Genomic DNA, 19,874 nt, shown 5'->3' with positions numbered 1-19,874 from the left:
CAATGGGTGAATCATAATAGTATAAAAACAAAATGACATAAGTTACAGTTCATGGAAAAAATAGCTAGGTCCCAACCCCCCTGGTGCCTTCTCACCTACAAACAAAGGTTAAATATTTTCACACAAATGAAACCATGGTTAGAACGATGGTGGGAAGGGTTTAATTTTGATACAAAACAAAGGTCTAATAATTACGTAAAAGAAAAACTTCAGCTAGGGCCGTAATGTTCACTGTCTGGATGAGAGACCACAAAAAAAAAATAATAATAACACCTGTACTCATGAGATCTATTAATCATTCTGAGAAAATTGTGTGACCACATTGTTAATTCTATGTCTATCGCCCCACTGGCCGATTGCCATGTTTCCTCAAATGATTGTATAAAAAACACTGCTTGATCTGAGTAAAATTGCAGCAGTTTCACAGCATACTCTGGTGTCTGTGTCTGTCTGTCATTCGCCGAATCTCACTTATCCTGAGTACCTTCGACCTGTTCTCCCTCGGTCTGGTGTTCCTACTGAGACCCAGTCCGCGGCATTTGGTGGAGTTCATTTTACCACCCTTCTGCTCTTCCTCCACGGACTCAGATTTTATTAAAGCCTCACTGTTACTATAAATAGCTTGGCCTCAGTACAGTTCAATGGCCAAAAGCGGGCTGCTCAATTTTCAATGGTGGCAACTTCTGCCACCACACAAACTATTTCTTCCTGTCTACACCTGTCTGGAGTAGCACTTACATATGGATGTTTCTCATCCAAGAGAGATCCTCCCCTCTAACCTGTCCTAATAGGGATGGGAAATAACTCTACAACAGGCTGTCAAAGGCTGATGGGGGTGGGGGGGCTGGAGAGATGGCTCAGCCTAAGGTCACTGACTGTTCTTCCAGGGGACCTGGGTTCAATTCCCAGGACCCATATGGCAGCTAACAAACTGTCTGTAACTCCAGTTCCAGGGTCTGACACCCTCACACAGATATACATGCAGGCAAAACACCAGAGCACATGAAATAAAAATAAATAATTTTTTTAAGACAGGCTGATCCAGGTCCCTATTCATCTTTTCTTCATCTGGGCTTAACCCCATGCTTGTTTTCTCTATTTTTGTGATAATTCCTGTCCTGAAAACAAAAATCGTAAAAGCAGGGCTTATTAAAGGTAGGATTTTTAAAAAACAATGCTTCTTTAATAAGGTTAAAGCTGTACCTCCATGAACTCATATACAAGAATGTACCTTGTGCTGATGGCTGAACTTTGTAACATAAGAGTCACCTAGGAGCCGGGCATCGCCTTTAATCCCAGCACTCGGGAGGCAGAGCCAGGTGGATCTCTGTGAGTTCGAGGCCAGCCTGGTCTACAGAGCAAGATCCAGGACAGGCTCCAAAACTACACAGAGAAAAAATAAAGTCACCTAGGTGCTATCAGTTTTAAAAGGTCATGAAGGGTCAGGGGGAGTAACTGAGACTTGGCATCAAGTGGTAGAACTGAAGTTCCTCAAGAGATCCCAGGAGAAAATGCAGCCCAGTTGCAATGAGAGTCTAGAAAAGTGTATAAATGTCTGAGGATATGAAAGCTTAAGTTCTGAAGGTATAAGAAAGTGATTTAAGGTAATGAAAAAATGTTTTAGATTTTTCCCCTCTATGCTATTGTTATATTAAGATTTCAAAGGTTCAGGAAACCTACATTCACTCAATGGTTCAACCAGACCATTCCCACGGAAGGGTCTGAAGACCAGCAGGTGGCCAAAAGGAAATACTTGTCCCTGTAACACCTAAATCAACTTCTAAAACACTTGTCCCCTGTGTTTGCTTTCTCTATGGTCAAACTAGAGATTACTGTAGACATGGCCAGAGACTTATGGCTGCCCTTATTGGTCCTGTAGGAGATATGCTGCATATTCAGGAAGGCATTCTATCTTTCATGCAGAATGGGGGAATCTTTTATATCCTAATTAAGGACCCATGGCACCCCAGATGGGAGACTGGGGTCATTGGTAAACTTTACTATAGCATTTATCACAGCTGCCCACCAGGCACGATCAAAATACAGAGGGTGCACACCCCACTCTCTCAACCCCTAGGTATAGACGCAGTAGAAGAAGTGGTCCAACATTCATCAAAGGTTCTTACCTCCCTAACGTCTCCCTTCTTCGACGACACTGATCCTACCTCTATCCTCAATGGTCACTCCGTCTCTTGTATCTGACTTTAATCTCCGCATACCAGCTACTAAATAACACCCTGCCTTGGTCGCTTTGGAGAACGCTGGTCCTGGTCGTGTGTCCTTCCCGGGTCAAACTCAGAACCACCATTCCTAGCTTCACCCATTGGACTATTAGAGTCTCTCACTTCGCTGCCCATTAACTGATCTGAGCTTCAGGGCTGAGAGGCACATGAGCCAGCGCTTGAAGCTGCTTTGTGACCCTGAGCAAATCCACAGTCTCTTTGGAATCCGTTCTTCCCGCGTATGGTTTCTCCCCTCCTGTCCTCCCTCCTAGCAGAGTCCTCTGTATGCATTTTGCTTGGTCGATACTTGATCAAAAGAGTCAGTGGGTCCTTCCTGGGACCCTGGGGTGGACAAGGGCGGCCTTTCCTGGAATCGATAAGCCGAAGAAGGGAGCATGGCCACTCGACGGGTCTGAGGAAGAGACAGGGCCTCCGGGAGATTCTGAGAGCCGCGATCAGGTTCAGAGCCCCTGGTTCTCCCCTCCTTGACTACCTGGAAGTAAATTTTCCTCCAAATCGTGTCTCACATCTCTGCCTACACGCCGCCCTGTGTTCCAGGACCTGCGATCCCTGCCTATGATCTGGAGCTCTGCATTCTCCGCCAGGATTTAGAAGGCTAGAGAAGACTCTGCGGGGTCCATGAACTCTCTCCCCTTACTGAGAGTGCCGGGCTGAGGCCAGTGGGCGGGGCTCGAGTGTAGCTCAGCAAACAGAGGGAGGGCTTGGGAGGGGCGTGGATGGGTGGGTGTAAGGCTTTGCTCCGCCCCAGAGGCCCGAAGCTCAACTGTGTGTGCTTTGCCCGGCTCCACCCTGGGTAAGCACGCAGCGAGCTCCGGGGAGTCACCCAGTTCCTGTTTTCCGGGTTGGGATTTGTTCCTCCTTCCGTCCTAACGGCGGTCTGCCCAAAGGGAGTGATTCTGTACCTCCAAGGACAGTCTCGCTGAGCCCTGCTCTGTCCCACCCGGTCCTCGCACCGCACCCCACCGCAGCCGCTGAGGAGGAGGTGGAGGCCCTGGAGCCAGCACAGGGCAAAGTTCAGGTGCGCGTCTCAGCCCCACTCTCCTGGAATTGAATCGCCTCTTGCACTTGCAGGGTTTGCACCTGGACTTAGGTCTGCGAAGCAGTTCTATCCAGCTTGAGCCCGAGGCTAGTAAGGCGAGAAGTGGAGAGCTGGATAAGGAAACTGAGGTCCCAGAGGGCGAGAGAGGGGACGGGTTTGCAGGCACAACAGAGTGCGGAGAGCCCTAACCCCCAGGACCCCAGACCTGGGAGCTTTCCCCGATGTCGGGTCCACTCTCTGTGGCCTGTAGCTTCATCATGTCTTCCCCTAACGGTTTGGCGGTGGAGAACCACTAGGCAGGAGATCTTTGAGAGGAAGAGGCTGAGGCTTTCTGATGTATCCTACAGAGCCCAGGCCCCACCTCCCCCAGGTGGCCAGGAATTGTTTCAGGAAAAATTCCAAGAACTGAGGTTGTTGTACCCGCCTCTCGAAACCCCCAGAGACCACCAAGGAGCCGGTTTCTGATGCAAGTACACAAGGGTCTCTTTATTGTCAGGTTCGAACCTGAGCCATTGACCTATGCTCCGAGGCATTGGATGGAGGGAAGACGTGGTGGCGCAGGCTCAGGGGTTAGGGGATTTTAAAGGAAAAAAAACACAAGCCGGGAATTACATGCCTTGGTGGTTTTGGGGATTAGGTAGAAGGGATATGGGGCTAGGTGTTTTTTGTTTTGTTTTGTTTTGTTTTGTTTTGTTTTGTTTTAACTATTGGTCTAGACTTTCCGCGCGAAACCATATTTGAAACTATTCGGTTGAACTTTTGGTGGGAAATCCAGCAGGATTATCTGGACTGCTCAGCAGGATTATCTAGATAGCTTCAAGGGCCATAAATCTCAGACAAAATGTCTGCAGGAGCATCTGGATCATGTTAAGCTTTACTGCCCTATATCTCTTCGAGTTATCATAGCACGTTCCTGAGATTATTCCCAGAACTGAGTACAGCAGATAGTCTAAGATGGTGGCCCTTCCCTAAGACTGAGCCTGTAAAGTCAAGTCTAGGTCTACACAAGGTCACTGGGGATGCTGTCCCAGTCTGATCCTAGGTGGCCCTTTACTCACTTTTGCTGATGGGATAGAGCCTACGTACAGACCACTGCCTGGGGAGACATCCTAGCTGCCACTGAGCCCTGAGGCATTGTCCCTTAGCCCATGGTCAACTGAAGGAGGAAAATAATTGGAGAATTTCTTTGCAGGAGTTTCTGAGACCTCAAGAGAGGCAGACTTGGAGCCTGAGCGACCTGGGAGGGAAGTGTCTGATTGGCCAAGGTCCTAGGGCTCGCTAAAGGTGCCTAGCTTCTGTTCAGCACCCGGTGATGGCCCGCCGCAGACTGGCCCTGGGCCTGGCATTCTGCCTGCTCACTAGCACAGGTCTCTGGATCTTGTGGTGAGTTTCCTTTTGGAGTCTCTTCCCTGCCCTTCACAGCTTTCCTCACTGCCTCTGCATGTCACCCCTAAACCTTGATACTCATGCAGGTCCCATCAATCTCTCGGGACTCAGGATTCTCCAGCCCCCGCCAGACTAGTTTTGGCTTTTGTGTTTTGCCTTGATTTAGCTTCCTAGCCTTTAACTTACCATGTTTTCTGCCTGGACAGTTCAACCATGTTGATAAGGAACCCTGCTCATGCTCCTAAGTCACCCCTCCTGATGGCCTTGTGGGGGGCTACTGGCACTGCATGTCTCCTTACTGTTTGTGTGTGGGACCTGGCATCAAGGACATAGCCGTGCCATGAGTGAATACCCACATGGACAAAAAGACAACTACACACGAGGACCTGTGCTAGGTACAGGCTGTCAACAGCCCTAGAGTGACAGGGCTTCCTCCCAAATGCACCACTGAAGGTCTGTGCTCCTGATAAAGAGCACATGGCAGCCTCTAAGACAGAGTGGCATTAATGGGTACTTTCTCTTTCTAGGGGACATGTCAGGGACTGGCTGCTGGTCTCCTACGTGCCTTATTACCTCCCCTGCCCAGAGTTGTTGTAAGTATGGGGCTAGAGTGTTTGGGGGCTGTTGTTCAGATCTTAGATGGTCTTTTAATAAAAAACCCAGGGCCAGATATCAGGGTGAAAGCTGAAAGATCAGAAATGCAGAACACCCAGCCACTATTCTTACCTCTACGAAATCCTCAGCCTAAAGAGAGTGAGTTCCTGTTTCCTTACACTTTATATAACTTTCTTTTCCCTGCCATATTGCTTCCTGGGATTAAAGGCATGTGTGCTTCCCAAGCAAAGGCATGAGATCTCAAGTGCTGGGATTAAAGGTGTATGCCACCACTGCCTGACTCTGTTTCTCTCCTATACTGGATCAATCTCATGTAGCCTAGTATGGCCTTGAACTCACAGAGATCCAGACAGATCTCTGCCTCCCAAGTGATGGGATTAAAGGTGTGTGCCACCACTGTCTGGCTTCTATGTCTAATCTAGTGGCTGGCTCTGTCCTCTGATCCTCAGGCAAGTTTATTAGGGTACACAATATATCACCACAGGGGGCAGTGTGGGCTGACCATATTTGGAGAGACAGGAAAGCTTTTAGGATGACATTGTCTGAGGGCTGCTTACAGTTGCCACAGACATTCAGTGAACCTGAGATTTCAGCCTTCAAGCCTCCTGCTGCCCTCAGCATGCTTCGGCTTTAGACATGCTTGCACAGCGATGGGTCTTGCATGTTGCTTGCTGTGCCGGTGAGATGGGATGGTAGAGATGCCTTTCCTGACTGCTGCGTATGATAGCTTGGTGTCCTGGTGCACAGAAGGTGGTCCGAAACAGTCCCATTAGGAAGGAACCTCTTGCTCCATTTTGTGTGGCCGAAGGGACCTGAGTGGCATCAGGCTAAAGCCTTCCCCACTTGGTGAACCTGTTCGTCAGCTAAGAGTGAAAAGATGGGCCTTTTGAACTTTTGTGTTTCATAGCAGCTAAAGACAAATTAAGCATCTGGACTATAGGCTATTTGATAACATGCATGTTTTATTTTATTTATTTATTCATTGGTTTTTTTTTTTTTTTTTTTTTGAGACTAGAACTTGCTCTGTAGACCAGACTGTCCTTGAACTCAAAGATCCACCTGCCTCTGCCTCCTGAGTGCTGGGATTAAAGGTCTGCAGCCACCACCACCTGGCATAACACATTTTTATTAAAAACAAAATATAGTAGTGTTTTAGCCCTTATTCAGATGTTTATAACAGGGTACTACAGTTCTGGCCCAAGGTCAAGAAGCTGCATGTGCTGGATTTGTTGACTTTCTTGCTGGCAAGGTCCCAGGACAGACCAGGGTATTGTATGGTGAGAGACAGAGTATATATGTGTGCATATTTTTTTTGATCTCTTTGTCTTAATCTCTACCTGTCCTAGAACTCTCTAAAACAACCTGGCTGGTCTTGAATTTACAGAGATCCAGCCTCCTGAATGTTGGGATTAAAAGTGTGTACTAGGCCGGGCGGTGGTGGCGCACGCCTTTAATCCCAGCACTTGGGAGGCAGAGGCAGGCGGATCTCTGTGAGTTCGAGGCCAGCCTGGTCTCCAAAGCGAGTTTCAGGAAAGGCGCAAAGCTACACAGAGAAACCCTGTCTCATAAATAAATAAAAGTGTGTACTACCAAATCTGGCTTTTATTATTATAATAATTATAATTATTTATTTTTGTTTTTCGAGACAGGGTTTCTCTATGTATTCCTAGCTGTCCTGGAACTTACTTTGTAGACCAGGCTGGTCTCAAACTCACCAGGCTGGTCTCAGACTCACAGAGATCCATCTGCCTCTACCTCCCAAGTGCTGGGATTAAAGGCATGCACCATTACTGTCCAGCTATTATTATTTTTTAATGTGTATGGGTGTTCTGCCTACATGCATGTCTGTGTACCATGTGCTTGGTGCCCCCAGAGGCCAGAAGAAGGTGTCAGATCCCCTGGAACTGGAATTGCAAGTGGTTGTGAACCACCATTGAACCCAGGTCCTCTGGAAGAGCTGCCAGTTCTCTTAACCACTGAGCCGTCTCTCCAGCTCCTATATCGGGTCTTAGGTAGCTGGAGTGTCTGTCTTAGTCACTGTTCCGTTGCTGTGAAGAGACACTGTGACCAAGGCAAAGAAAAGAAAGTATGTAATTGGGGGTCTCGCTTACAGCTTCAGAGGTTAGTTAGTTCATGATCATCATGGTGGGGAGCTTGGCAGAGTACAAGTAGACACAGTGCTAAGAGTTCTACATCTTGATCTGTAGGAAGAGAGACTGGGCCTAGCATGGGATTTTGAAACCTTAAAGCCCAGCCCCACTGACACACTTCCTCCTACAAGGCCACACTTATATGACCCGATAGGGGCCATTCTTATTCAAACCACCACGCTGTCCTACTTAGGTTTCTATCTATTCCTGTAATAAAACCAGCTAGGAGGTGGTGGCACACACCTTTAATCCCAGCACTCAGGAGGCAGAGGCAGGAGGATCTCTGTGAGTTCAAGGCCAGCTTGGTCTACAAAGCAAGTTCCAGGATAACCAGAGCTGTCACACAGAGAAACCCTGTCTTGAAAAAACAAAACCAAAACATTGTGACCAAAAGCAACTTGGGGAGGAAAGGGTTTTTTGGCTTACATGTCCCCATCATAGTCCATCGTGAAAGGGAAGGCAGGAACCTGGAGTCAGGAACTGAAACAGAGCCGTAGAGGAACACTGTTTGCTGGCTTGTTGCTCACGGCTTGCTCAGCCTGCTTGTTTGCTTGCTTACTTTTCCTTTTTTTTTTTTTAAATTGTTTTTTCATCTTACATACCAACCACAGTTCTCCTTCCCTCCCCTCCTCCCATTCCTCCCCACTCCCCTCCCCCATTTCACTCCTCAGAGAGGGTAGGGCCTCCCATGGGAGTCAACAAAGCCCGGCACATCAAGTTGAGGCAGGACCAAGCCCCTACCCCCTGCATCAAGGCTGAGCAAGGTGTCCCGCCATAGGGAATGGGCTCCAAAAAGGCAGTTCATGCACCTGGGATAAATCCTGGTCCCACTGCCAGGGGCTTTTCTTTCTTTTTTCAAGAGAGAGTCTCACTACGTAGTCCTGGCTGTCCTGGAACTCTGTAGACCAGGCTGGCCTCAAGTTCAGAGATATCCACCTGCCTCTGCCTCTCAAGTGCTGAGACTAAAAGTGTGTGCCACCACTGTTCAGCCTGCTTTCTTATACCATCCAGGACCATCTGCCCAGTGATTAGTCAGTCATTAATCAGGAAAAAGCCACCTTAGACTTACCTATAGACCAATCTGATCGAGGCATTCTCTCAGTTGAGGTTCCAAGACAACCTAGATTGTGTTAAGATGACCAAAAAACTAACCACATTGGCCCTGAACTCTATAAATCTGAGGATGGCTTTGAGCTGATTTTTTGCCTTTACTCCTGAGTGCTGAGATCATAGACCCGTGCCACCATGCCAGGCTCATCTTTACCTCCATTTTATTGCCGTTAGATGCTTAGAAATAGGAAGTTCTTTCTTGACAAATGTGTGCTAGGCTAACGGCCTGTATGGTAGACAGGCTCTCTTTCCCTGAACTGCACACCCGGCCTCAGTGTCTGTATTCTTGTGTGTCATTCCCCACTGTAGCTAGAGCATGTCTGGACTCGTAGGAGAAATGAAATCACCGTCAGGCTGCACAGTATGCTGGGTTCTGGTGCAGCGTCCTCTTCCTGATTCTGACTGCCGCCTCAGAATCCCTTCATTTTCTGAGCAGGGACCCAGCAAACGGAGTTGAAAGAATGGCAATAAAAGAGTAGAGGCAGATCATGAAGGGACAGATACTATACAAGTTCACTCAAGAGTGTTGAGAAGATCTTTCTGGAATAAGCGCTCCAACACCAATGAGAGTGGAAGAGAGGAGATGCCTCCAGGGGACCGAAGCCAGGACAGCCCCTGAAACGCTTCTGTCCCAGACCCACTTTGTATCCTCATTATATACTCCAAAACCTCAAGGCAGGCTGGGCAAGCAAGCAGGATTTTATAGAAGCATGTGTGGCAGTCAGCAGGTGGTTAAGGCCACGGCCCAGTGTTCTGATTATCTCTCCAGGTCATTGTGTTTCGGGTAGCCTTTTAGGGAGCAAGTGAAGTCATGCCGGGTAAATAGACGGTTCAAGCAGTGCTTTAAGTAAACTGCTAAATAAATCTATAAATCAGAATCTAATAACTTGTCTTTTCCACCTTATTCTACTTCAAGAGGAGGTACCAAATTCATTGAGGCAGAAGCGGAGTGATGGCTGGGCCTCCATGGGCAGGCCCCCAGGCAGCTCCTGTTTGATGGACCCAAGTTTAGAGTGACAAAGAAAACATTCTTTTTTGTTCTAGAGCTTTCAGGTGTGCTGTTGAGTCACTAGTGTGAGATTTCTCCAACTTCTTTTTTTTTTAAAGATTTATTTATTATGTATACAGTATTCTGCCTGTATGTGTCCCTGCAGGCCAAAAGAGGGCACCAGATCTCATTACAGGTGGTTGTGAGCCACCATGTGGTTGCTGGGAATTGAACTCAGGACCTCTGGAAGAGCAGTCAGTGCTCGTAACTACTGAGCCATCTCTCCAGCTCTCTCCGGCTTCTTTATGTGTGCATTTAGAGCTATGAATTTTCCTCTTAGCACTGCTTTCATAGTGTCCCATAAGTCTGGGTATGTTGTCCTTTCATTTTCATTGAATTCTAGGAAATCTTTAATTTCTTTATTTATTTCCTCCTTGACCCATTGGTGCTTCAGGTGGGCATTATTCAGTTTCCATGAGATTGTAGGCTTTCTATAGATTTTGTTGTTGTTGAAATCTAACTTTAAGGCATAGTGGTCCGATAAGATACAGGAGATTATTCTAATGTTTTTGTGTCTGTTGAGATTTACTTTGTGACTGAGCATGTGGTCAATTTTTGAGAAAGTTCCATGGGGTGCTGAGAAGAAGGTATATACTTTTGTGTTAGGGTGGAATGTTCTGTAGATATCTATTAAGTCCATTTGAGTCATGACATCAGTTAAGTCCTTTATTTCTCTGTTAAGTTTCAGTCTGGTAGATCTGTCTTTTGGTGAGAGTGGTGTGTTGAAATCTCCCACAACTAGTGTGTGGGGTTCGATGTGCAATTTAAGCTTTAGTAATGTTTCTTTTACAAATGTGGGTGCCTTTGTGTTTGGGGCATAAATGTTCAGAATTGGGACTTCATCTTGGTGGATTTTCCCTGTGATAAATATGTAATGTCCTTCCTGATCTCTTTCGATTGATTTTAGTGTGAAGTCTATTTTATTAGATATTAGGATACTACACCAGCTTGTTTCTTAAGTCCATTTGATTGGAAAGCCTTTTTCTCTGAGGTAGTGTCTATCTTCGAAGTTTAGGTGTGTTTCTTGTATGCAGCAGAAGGATGGATCCTGTTTTCATATCCATTCTGTTAGTCTGTGTCTTTTTATAGGTGAGTTGAGACCATTGATATTGAAGGATATTAACGACCAGTGATTGTTAATTCCTGGTTTTTTTGTTTTTTTTTTTTTTTTGTGGTAGTGTGTTGTTTCCCTTCTTTGGTATCTGTTGGTGTGGGATTATCTATTGCCTGAGTTTTCATGGGTGTGTTTAATTTCCTTAGGTTGGATTTTTCCTTCTAGTGCTTTCTGTAGGGCTGAATTTGTGGATAGGTATTGTTTAAATCTGGTTTTATCATGGAATATTTTGTTTACTCCGTCTATGATGATTGAGAGTTTTGCTGGGTATAATAGTCTGGGTTGGCATCCGTGGTCTCTTAGTGTCTGCATAACATTTGTCCAGGACCTTCTAGCTTTCATAGTCTCTGTTGAGAAGTCTGCTGTTATTCTGATGGGTCTGCCTTTATATGTTACTTGGTCTTTTTCCTTTGCAGCTCTTAATATTTTTTCTTTGTTCTGTATGTTTAGTGTTTAGTGTGGCGAGGGGACTTTTTTTTGGATGCAGCCTATTTGGTGTTCTGTAAGCTTCTTGTATCTTCATAGGTATTTCTTTCTTTAGGTTAGGAAAGTTTTCTTCTATGATTTTGTTGAATATATTTTCTGTGCCTTTGAGTTGGTATTCTTCTCCTTCTTCTATCCCTATTATTCTTAGGTTTGGTCTTTTCATGGTGTCCCAAATTTCTTGGACATTTTGTGTTACGACTTTTTTGGTTTTGGTGTTTTCTTTGACTGATGAATCTATTTTCTCTATTGTGTCTTCAATGTCAGAGATTCTCTGTTCCATCTCTTGCATTCAGTTGGTTATGCTTGCATCTGTAGTTCCTGTTCGTTTAGTCAGAATTTCTATTTCCAGCATTCCCTCAGTTTGTGTCTTTATTGTATCGATTTCAATTTTCAAATCTTGAACTGTTTCCTTCATCTGTTTAATTACTTTTTCTTGGCTTTCTTCCAATTTTTTGTTTGTTTTTTTCTTCCATTTCTTTAAGGGAATTTTTTTATTTCCTTTTTAGGGGAGTTTTTCATTTCCTCTTTAAGGGCCTCTATCATCTTCTTCAAGTCATTTTTAGGATTGATTTTTTTCTGCTGCTTCTGCGTTGGTATGTCCAGGTCTTGCAGGTGTAGAATCACTAGGTTCTTACGTTGTCATATAGGTCTTTATGTTGTTGCCTGTATTTTTTCACTGGCGTCTACTCATCTCTTCTTCTGCTCAGTGTAGGCGGTGTCTGTGTCTGAAGGTGCCTCTCTTGTTCTAATTGATAGTCTTGGTCCACTAGGAGTTCTTGGTCGAATCGGTGCTGTTGGGCTGTGTTTCTCCGGGAGCAGCTTAGTCCAATCAGTGTTAGTGGTTCTGTCTCAGGGAGCAGTTGTTCCCAATTGGTGCGGGGTGTGCTTATGGCTCCAGTGGTTGTTGGTGTCACATGGAATGGTTTTCTTGGTGAGGGGGCAGGGAAAGAGGCCACTGTCCAGTCCCTGGGGCTCCAATGGCTGTTCCCAGTTGGTATAGGGTGGGCTTATGACTCTGGTGGTTGTTGGATTCACAGGGGCTGGTTTTTTTTTTTTTTTTGGTTTTTGTTTTTGGGTTTTTTTGTTTTTCTTTTTGTTTTTGTTTTGTGAGGGAGTAGGGAAAGGTAGCTGCCTGGTCCCTGGGGCTCTGATGACTGGGGCCTAGGGGCTAGAGACCTGGTCTGTTGGTCTGGAGATGGGGCCTTACCTGTTCCCAGTTGGTGTAGGATGGGCTTATGACTCTGGTGACCTGGTTCGGCGACTGGACGGCTCCTTCTCTTGCGTTCTCGGGTCGAGTTTTGCTTGCTCGCCAACTCCTCAGCTCATCTTGTTTCCTCAGACTGCAGACTGTAGGCTTCTGAAACCTCTCCCGAATGGACCTCAGCTGAACAGGTTGACAGTAGGGCAATCTCACCAACACCTCCAAGTTGTTGGGTTTTGCAGGATCGGCAGCTGGGCCCCGGGTTGGCCTTGGGCAGAAGGTTCAGATCCGTTCTGGCCGAGTCCCACAGAGACAGCTCCTTCTCCGAGTGAGCTTCAGAGGTTTAGTCCATCATCATCATAGCGGGAAGCATGGTGCTGAGAGTTCAACAACTTGATCCACAGGCAGCAGCAGGAGTCTCTGGAGTGGCAATTCATTGATCCAAATCTTGAGGCAAGGAGTAAGCAATTTTTTGGGGGGGGTTTTTCGAGACAGGGTTTCTCTGTGTAGCTTTGTGCCTTTCCTAGAACTCACTCTGTAGCCCAGGCTGGCCTGGAACTCCCAGAGATCCGCCTGCCTCTGCCTCCCGAGTGCTGGGATTAAAGACGTGCGCCATCACTGCCCAGCTTAAGAAAACATTCTTGACACAGGTAATGGTGCTGGTTATGCAACCATGCCAGTGAACTGTGCCCTTAAAAATGATTAAGATAGGGCCGGTGAGAGGGCTCAGTCAGTCAGGTGCTTTCCTTGCAAGTTTGATCTCCAGAATCTGAAAACAGCGGCTTTGGCGGTATGTACTCCCTTATAGTCCCCATGCCGAGGAGGCTGAGACAGGTCGATCTCTAGGGCTTTGCTTGCTGCTGGCCAGCCTAACCTATTAGGCAAGTTCCAAGCCAGCAAGAGACCCTGTCTCAAAGAAAAGGTAAGGTAACCTTCCCTTGAGCCCACATGCGACATCTCTGGTGTGTTTTCCTTTTCCCGAGTGCCTTTTTTTCTTAATCTTCATATTTAAGCCTCAATGTCCTGAATGAATCCCACTCTTCCCCGTCTTTGTCACCAGCAACACGAAACTGCGGTTCAGGCAGGAGAAGCTGTTCCAGCCCGTGACACAGTAAGTATACCATTTCTCCCTAGATCCTGGCTCCAGGAGTGGGGGCCGCCTTCCTCACGCGGGCCCTTCTTGATTACAGGTTGCAGTACCCTCAGCCTAAGCTGCTCAAACACAGGTAGGTGTCAGGGAGGGAGTGACCTGGCAGCGGCAGGGAGGGGAACCAGAGAGATCCCGTGAGGCTGGGGGATGGCGGAGGCACCAGTAGTAAAGGGGCCCTGGGCCCCAGAGTGTCAGGGAGCTGAGCTCCACCTGTCACTAGCTCACTAGCCATGTGACCTTAGGCAGTGGCCATCTGCTCTGAGCTTTACCTTTTGAGGAGATCATAATATTACCTACTTTGTAGGAGGCTGGAGTAGTAGACAGTGATACTGTGGTGCATGCCTTGGATAGGGGCTTGTCCCCAATGGCATATTCTGTCACCTTATGGGCACCCCCTGGTCTGCAGTGGGAGTGCTCGGACCCTCTAGAGCAGTGGTTCTCAACCTTCCTAATGCTACAGCCCTTTACTACAGTTCCTCATGTTGTGGTGACCCCCAGCCATAGAATTATTTCGTTGCTACTTCATAACTGTAATTTTGCCACTGTTACGAATCATAATGTAAATATTTGATATGTAACCCCCAACCCCAAAGGGGTCACGACCCACAGGTTGAGAACTGCTGCTCTAAACACTGTGTCCATGCCAACTCCTAGACTTCCCAGCCCTAGCAGGAGATAGCTATTATTATCCCCACTTTCATATGGGGAAACTGAGGCCCAGCAACATGGCCAAGAAGCTACCCAGGCTTCTGAACAGGGAGGCTTCCATGGCCTGAGCCTCCCTCATGCCAGGCCCACAGAGCTGCTGACACTTACTCCCTGGTTGGCGCCCATCATCTCCGAGGGAACCTTCGACCCAGAGCTTCTGCAGAATATGTACCGGCCATTGAACCTGACCGTCGGAGTCACCGTGTTCGCCGTGGGAAAGTGAGTAGTGGATTAGATGGGTGGGGCTGGGTCTCCTGGAGCCACTGGGGTTTCTGGTCTAGGGAGAGGCCAGCCTGGCCAAGGGCTGTGCAGTGTTGTGGGAGAGCTTTCTGATGTAAGGCACGAGAAGCCTAGGCGAGGAGTATGGAGAGAGACTTTGTCCCCCCTGTCTCCCCTGGTCCCTACCTGACCTTCTCTTTAAGCCCACCTGGGACCATGATTGGGCCCCAGGACTTAAAGTACTGGCCAGATAACAACTGAACCTCAGAGGTCAGGTGACTCCTTGTCTTAGGGATGGAGCCCTGTCATCCACTGTGCCACATGTCCCCAGCATCTAGCATCCACCTTCCCTGGATTCTGTCCCATGTTTGCTTCTCAGCGACTTCCATCCTCCTGGTATTCAGGATTTGTGCGTATAAAATGGTCACCTTTCTAAGCAGATCGTTAATGGTAAGATCAAAGATCACGGGATACCTACAGCACTGTCTGGCATTAGTAAATGCTCTTGCCTCCAAACCTGTTGACCTCAGTTTGATCCCTGGAACCCGTGCATGGTGGAAGGAGAGAATGACTTCTGAAAATTGTTCTCTGACCTCCACAGGCACATCGCATGGCATGCACACATGCAAATAAACAAGTAAACAAATAAATAAATAAATGTTTTTTAAAAATGTTAAGGAAGCACATTAGTGTTATAGAATATTATTTTAAGATGTGATACTTTTGTTTATGTTGCATTTGTCTAGCTGTGTTACTGGGCCTGTCTAAAACACCTGATGGTCTAATAAAGAACTGGCCAATAGCAAGACAGGAGAAAGGATAGGCAGGGCTGGCAGGCAGAGAGGATATATAGAGGGAGAACTCTAGGAAGGGGGAGAAGAAAAGAGATGGAGGAGTGAAGAGATCGAGCAGCCAGAGAAGGAGGGGGACTCCAGGGGCCAGCCATCCAGCTCCACAGCCAGCCATGGGTTAAGAAACAAAGATGTGGGCTGGAGAGGTGGCGCAGAGGTTAAGAGCACCGACTGCTCTTCCAGAGGTCCTGAGTTCAATTCCCAGCAACCACATGGTGGCTCACAACCATCTATAATGAGATCTGGTGCCCTCTGCTGGTGTGCAGACACACATACAAACAGAACACTGTATACATAATAAATAAATAAGTCTTAAAAAAAAAAAAAAAGAAAGAAAGAAACAAAGATGTTTAGGAATAGAAAAGGAAAAGCCCAGAGGCAAAAGGTAGTCAGACTAAGTTAAGAAAAGCTGGCTAGAAACTAAGCCAAGCTAAGGCTGGGCATTCATAATTAAGAATAAGCCTCCATGTGTGATTTATTTGGGAGCTGGGTGGTGGGCTCCCCCAAGAGCAAAAAAAAAAAAAAAAAGAGAAGCAACATTCTTTTTTGACTTCTTAAAAGTTAAGACATTCCTAAAGTATATAGGCTGATTTATTTCAACAGTCCCTCTGTCAATTCCAGGTCTCTTAGCAGCTGTCCTTTGCTTTTCAACAATCAAAAAATTCAAAATTAATACAATAACATACAGGACCCAGACTCCCTGTGTATTTCCCATCTTATGTGGCTTTTTTCTTTTACTGTCTTTAAAGACTTGGTTATTTTTAAGCTATTTCTTTCTATGACCATCCAGACCCTTTTTCTTAAGCCTACACACATTGTAAAACACACTGGAACCTGTTTAGAGGTTTTTCTGTCTGGATCTCTTTTTGCGTATCTTTTAGCCTGTTTTGACTGCACAAGCCAACTTTTAAACTGATAAGGTACACCTGGATTCTCTGCATGAGCGCCTCTCAACTGGCTCTGCCCACTTCTGGGGTCGTGAAAGACAAGCATAAAAACTTGCTACCAGGCGGAGGTGTGTCTGACCAGGAACTGCATTCAACCTTGAGTTCTAGAATGCCAATGCTTTCACTGTGGCAGGCGTTTTTTACTTAGTTTTTTGTTCCTACTTAACGTACTAGCTGCTCAAGGGCCCAATGACCAGCAGAAACTGTCTGGCCGTTATACTTTTTTTTAAGCCCTGCATGGAAACAAAGCCCCACATTGGGTGCCAGAATGTTGTTGTTTGTTGTTGCTTTTTTTTTTTTTTTTTTTTTTTGCTCTTTGCGGGGCCGCCACCCAGCTCCCAAATAAATCACACATGAAGGCTTATTCTTAATTATGAATGCCCAGCCTTAGCTTGGCTTAGTTTCTAGCCAGCTTTTTGTTGTTGTTGTTTTTGTTTTTTGTGTTGTTGGTTGGTTTTAAGGTTTATATATTATGTATACAGTGTACTGCCTGCATGTATTCCTGCACACCAGAAGAGGGGGAACACATTATAGATGGTTGTGAGCCATCATGTGATTGCTGGGAATTGAACTCAGGACCTCTGGAAGAGCAGCCGGTGCTCTTAACCTCTGAGCCATCTCTCCAGCCTCCCTAGCCAGTTTTTCCCTCTGGGCTTTTCCTTTTCTATTCCTAAACACCTTTGTTTCTTAACCCATGGCTGGCTGTGGAGCTGGATGACTGGCCCCTGGAGTCCTCCTGCTTCTCTGGCTGCTCGATCTCTTCACTCCTCCATCCCTTTTCTTCTCCCCTTTCCCAGATTTCTCCCTCTGTCTGCTGGCCCCGCCTATCCTTTCTCCTGTCTTGCTATTGGCCATTCAGCTCTTTATTAGACCATCAGGTGTTTTAGACAGGCCCAGGAACTCAGCTTCACAGAGTTAAACAAATGCAACATAAACAAAAGTAACACCTTAAAATAATCTTCTACAGCACATTAGACACTGGGGCAGACGGCTCAGCTGGTAGAGTGTTCTCCATGCAAAAGTGAAGGCCTATGTTCCATCCCCAGCACCCACATAAGAAAACCAGAACCCATAGCCCATGCCTGTCATCCCAACCCCAGGGATGCAGATAGAAACGTCACTGAACCTTGCTGCCTGGCCACCATTGCCAGATTGGTAAGGTCCAGATTCATTAAGGCCCTGTCTCAAAAAAAATAAGGTGGCAAGCAACTGAGGAAGAGGTTCAACCTCTGGTACGCATGTGTGCACAGACACACACACAGACGATAAAGGATCTGTCTCATGGTTGTCACACACTGAGTATCCCTGATTAGAAACACTTCGCCAGAGGTGTCTCCCAGTATAGATTTTAGAATTTGTGTAGACTTTAACAATTATGAATCTTAATCCAAAACTCTGAAGCAGGGCTTTCAGATGAGGCGTATTCAACTTTGACAAGGATTGTGGGAGGTTGACAAATGAGGACCTCAAGGTAAGACCTGAATGACTTCTTGAGGTGGGGAAGTAGGATGTGGACTCCAGCACATACTGGGGACGTGGACAGTGATGGACAGCAGTGGTTGACAGAACTGTCATCCGCAGGTACACCTGCTTCATCCGGTCCTTCCTGGAGTCAGCTGAAGAGTTCTTTATGCGTGGGTACCAAGTACACTACTACCTCTTTACCCATGACCCTTCAGACATTCCCAGAGTCCTGCTGGGCCCCGGTCGGCTCCTCAGCATCATCCCCATCCAGGGTCACTCCCATTGGGAGGAGATCTCCATGCGCCGGATGGAGACCATCAGCAAACACATTGCCCAGAGGGCCCACCAAGAGGTGGATTACCTCTTCTGTCTCGATGTGGATATGGTCTTCCATAACCCTTGGGGTCCCGAGACCTTGGGGGATCTAGTGGCTGCCATTCACCCGGGCTATTTTGCTGTACCTCGCCAGCAATTCCCTTATGAACGCAGGCAAGTTTCCGCTGCCTTTGTGGCAGATGATGAGGGGGACTTCTATTATGGTGGGGCAGTCTTTGGGGGGCGAGTGGCCAAGGTGTATGAGTTTACCAGAGGCTGCCACATGGCCATCCTGGCAGACAAAGCAAATGGCATCATGGCAGCTTGGCAGGAGGAGAGCCACCTGAACCGCCGCTTTATCTGGCACAAACCGTCTAAGGTGCTGTCCCCGGAGTACCTGTGGGATGACAGGAAGCCTCAGCCCCCAAGCCTGAAGCTGATCCGATTCTCCACAGTGGACAAGGACACCAACTGGCTGAGGAACTGACAGTGGAGCTGAGACCCACCCCATGCCAAGCCCAGCCCTGCCCACTTCAGTCTACCAGGGGAGTCCAGCCAGGAGAATGGGTGGAGAGAAGGTATAAACTATGAGGGGCTGTGCACCCACAGTCATAGAGTGTTCCAGCATGAGTGGTTGGGCAAGAGGGAGGCCAGAGCTTCAAAGAGACAGGGCCTGGCAGGCCTCCTCACACCCACCCAAAGAATGGATGTGCCTTCCCAGGACAGGCCTGGACTCCAGCCCTGCTCACAGTGCCCGGAGGCCTGCTGCCGTCACTTGTTTCTTACTGCTTTTTAGTTTTGTTTTGATCTGCAGTGTTGGGGATCAAACCCGGGGCCGTGCACGTTGAAGGGAAGTGCTCTGCCCCAAGCCATCCCCAGCTTGGCCTGCTGCCTTTCATCTGCACTTCAATATCCTCATCCCAAGTACCGTGCTGTTCCCCCAGCCACGTGTGTTCTTCCTGCAGGATCCTGGAGCTAGCTCTGAAGCAGACCAGCCTTAGGTTCCTTCTGGTCACCTGCATCCCATGATGTGCCTCACTCTCAGGGACTAGATGTCTTCTTTGTTACACAGTTTGTGGAAGCTTTCAATAAAGATGGTGTGTACTAGGTCCTGATCAGGGTTTTACCTGCACAGTGGACGGTTTTGCCAGTCGGGATAGTTCTGGGGGACACAAGCAGATGACTTCAAACAGTTCATGTTGAGAGAGGGTTAGTTAATGGTTATTCTGGAAGACTGAGCCAAAGTTGGCTGCTCCCACAGACCTTGCTCACTCCGGTTCCGGGAACCTGGGTGAGGTGGGGTCCTGTGGACAGATGTGCCACACCTAGAGGGCAGCAGTGCTCATCAGCTTTATTGTGCCCTCCGTCCCCTCTGTATCCATGGCCACTATGCCTGTGGGAAGCCACCAGTTATGGGGCTCCAGGGTGGTGGGATAGACAGGTTAGGTTCAGAGGGTGCTAACGGCCTGGGCCCAGAGGAACCTCAGAACCATGGAAGTCAGGCAGAGATGGAATTGGACATGGTTGAGAGCTTGGTTACCCAATACACACTTCCCTAGGCAGCAGTATCTTTTCAATGGAAGGAAGCAACATGGTGGGTTGAGTGTACACTCTGAAGTCATGCAGGCACCCCATAACCCACCAGTCCCTGGCAAAGCTGGGGGCTGAACCTGAGCCTGTCTTTTTATACCTTGTTATTGACCTGCCAGGCAGGGGTGGTCATAAGAGTGGGCAGGCAAGAGTCTCCAGTACAAGGACACGGCCTGGCAGAGAGGTCTAAAGTCCAGAAGAACCCTTAGGGCTTTCTAGACAGAGGCGCTGGAACAGA

The 19,874-nt window shown here is 47.5% G+C and overlaps 1 protein-coding gene across 2 annotated transcripts; it reads left to right on the top strand.

Annotated features, from left to right (window-relative positions):
* The first annotated feature begins 2,990 nt into the window (after positions 1 to 2,990).
* Positions 2,991 to 19,155, top strand: Gbgt1 (globoside alpha-1,3-N-acetylgalactosaminyltransferase 1 (FORS blood group)). 2 transcript variants are annotated; one of them, XM_052725341.1, is made up of 7 exons: positions 2,991 to 3,261; positions 4,475 to 4,665; positions 5,196 to 5,261; positions 13,453 to 13,503; positions 13,583 to 13,618; positions 14,335 to 14,469; positions 17,849 to 19,155. In XM_052725341.1, exons 2-7 carry the CDS (start codon positions 4,595 to 4,597, stop codon positions 18,531 to 18,533), a joined length of 1,044 nt encoding a protein of 347 aa, XP_052581301.1. In that variant the 5' UTR covers positions 2,991 to 3,261; positions 4,475 to 4,594; the 3' UTR covers positions 18,534 to 19,155. The 2 variants fall into 2 exon arrangements, with proteins under 2 accessions (XP_052581301.1, XP_052581302.1); XM_052725342.1 differs by lacking the exon at positions 2,991 to 3,261 and having other exon boundaries at positions 4,618 to 4,665; positions 13,406 to 13,503.
* The last annotated feature ends 719 nt before the right edge of the window (positions 19,156 to 19,874 follow it).

The sequence above is a fragment of the Peromyscus californicus genome, unplaced genomic scaffold, assembly GCF_007827085.1.
Source record: "Peromyscus californicus insignis strain IS unplaced genomic scaffold, ASM782708v3 Scaffold_7__1_contigs__length_154581171, whole genome shotgun sequence".
Lineage (NCBI taxonomy): Eukaryota > Metazoa > Chordata > Mammalia > Rodentia > Cricetidae > Peromyscus > Peromyscus californicus.
Note: the sequence above shows the minus strand (reverse complement) of the source record. Positions and strands in the feature narration are given on the sequence as shown.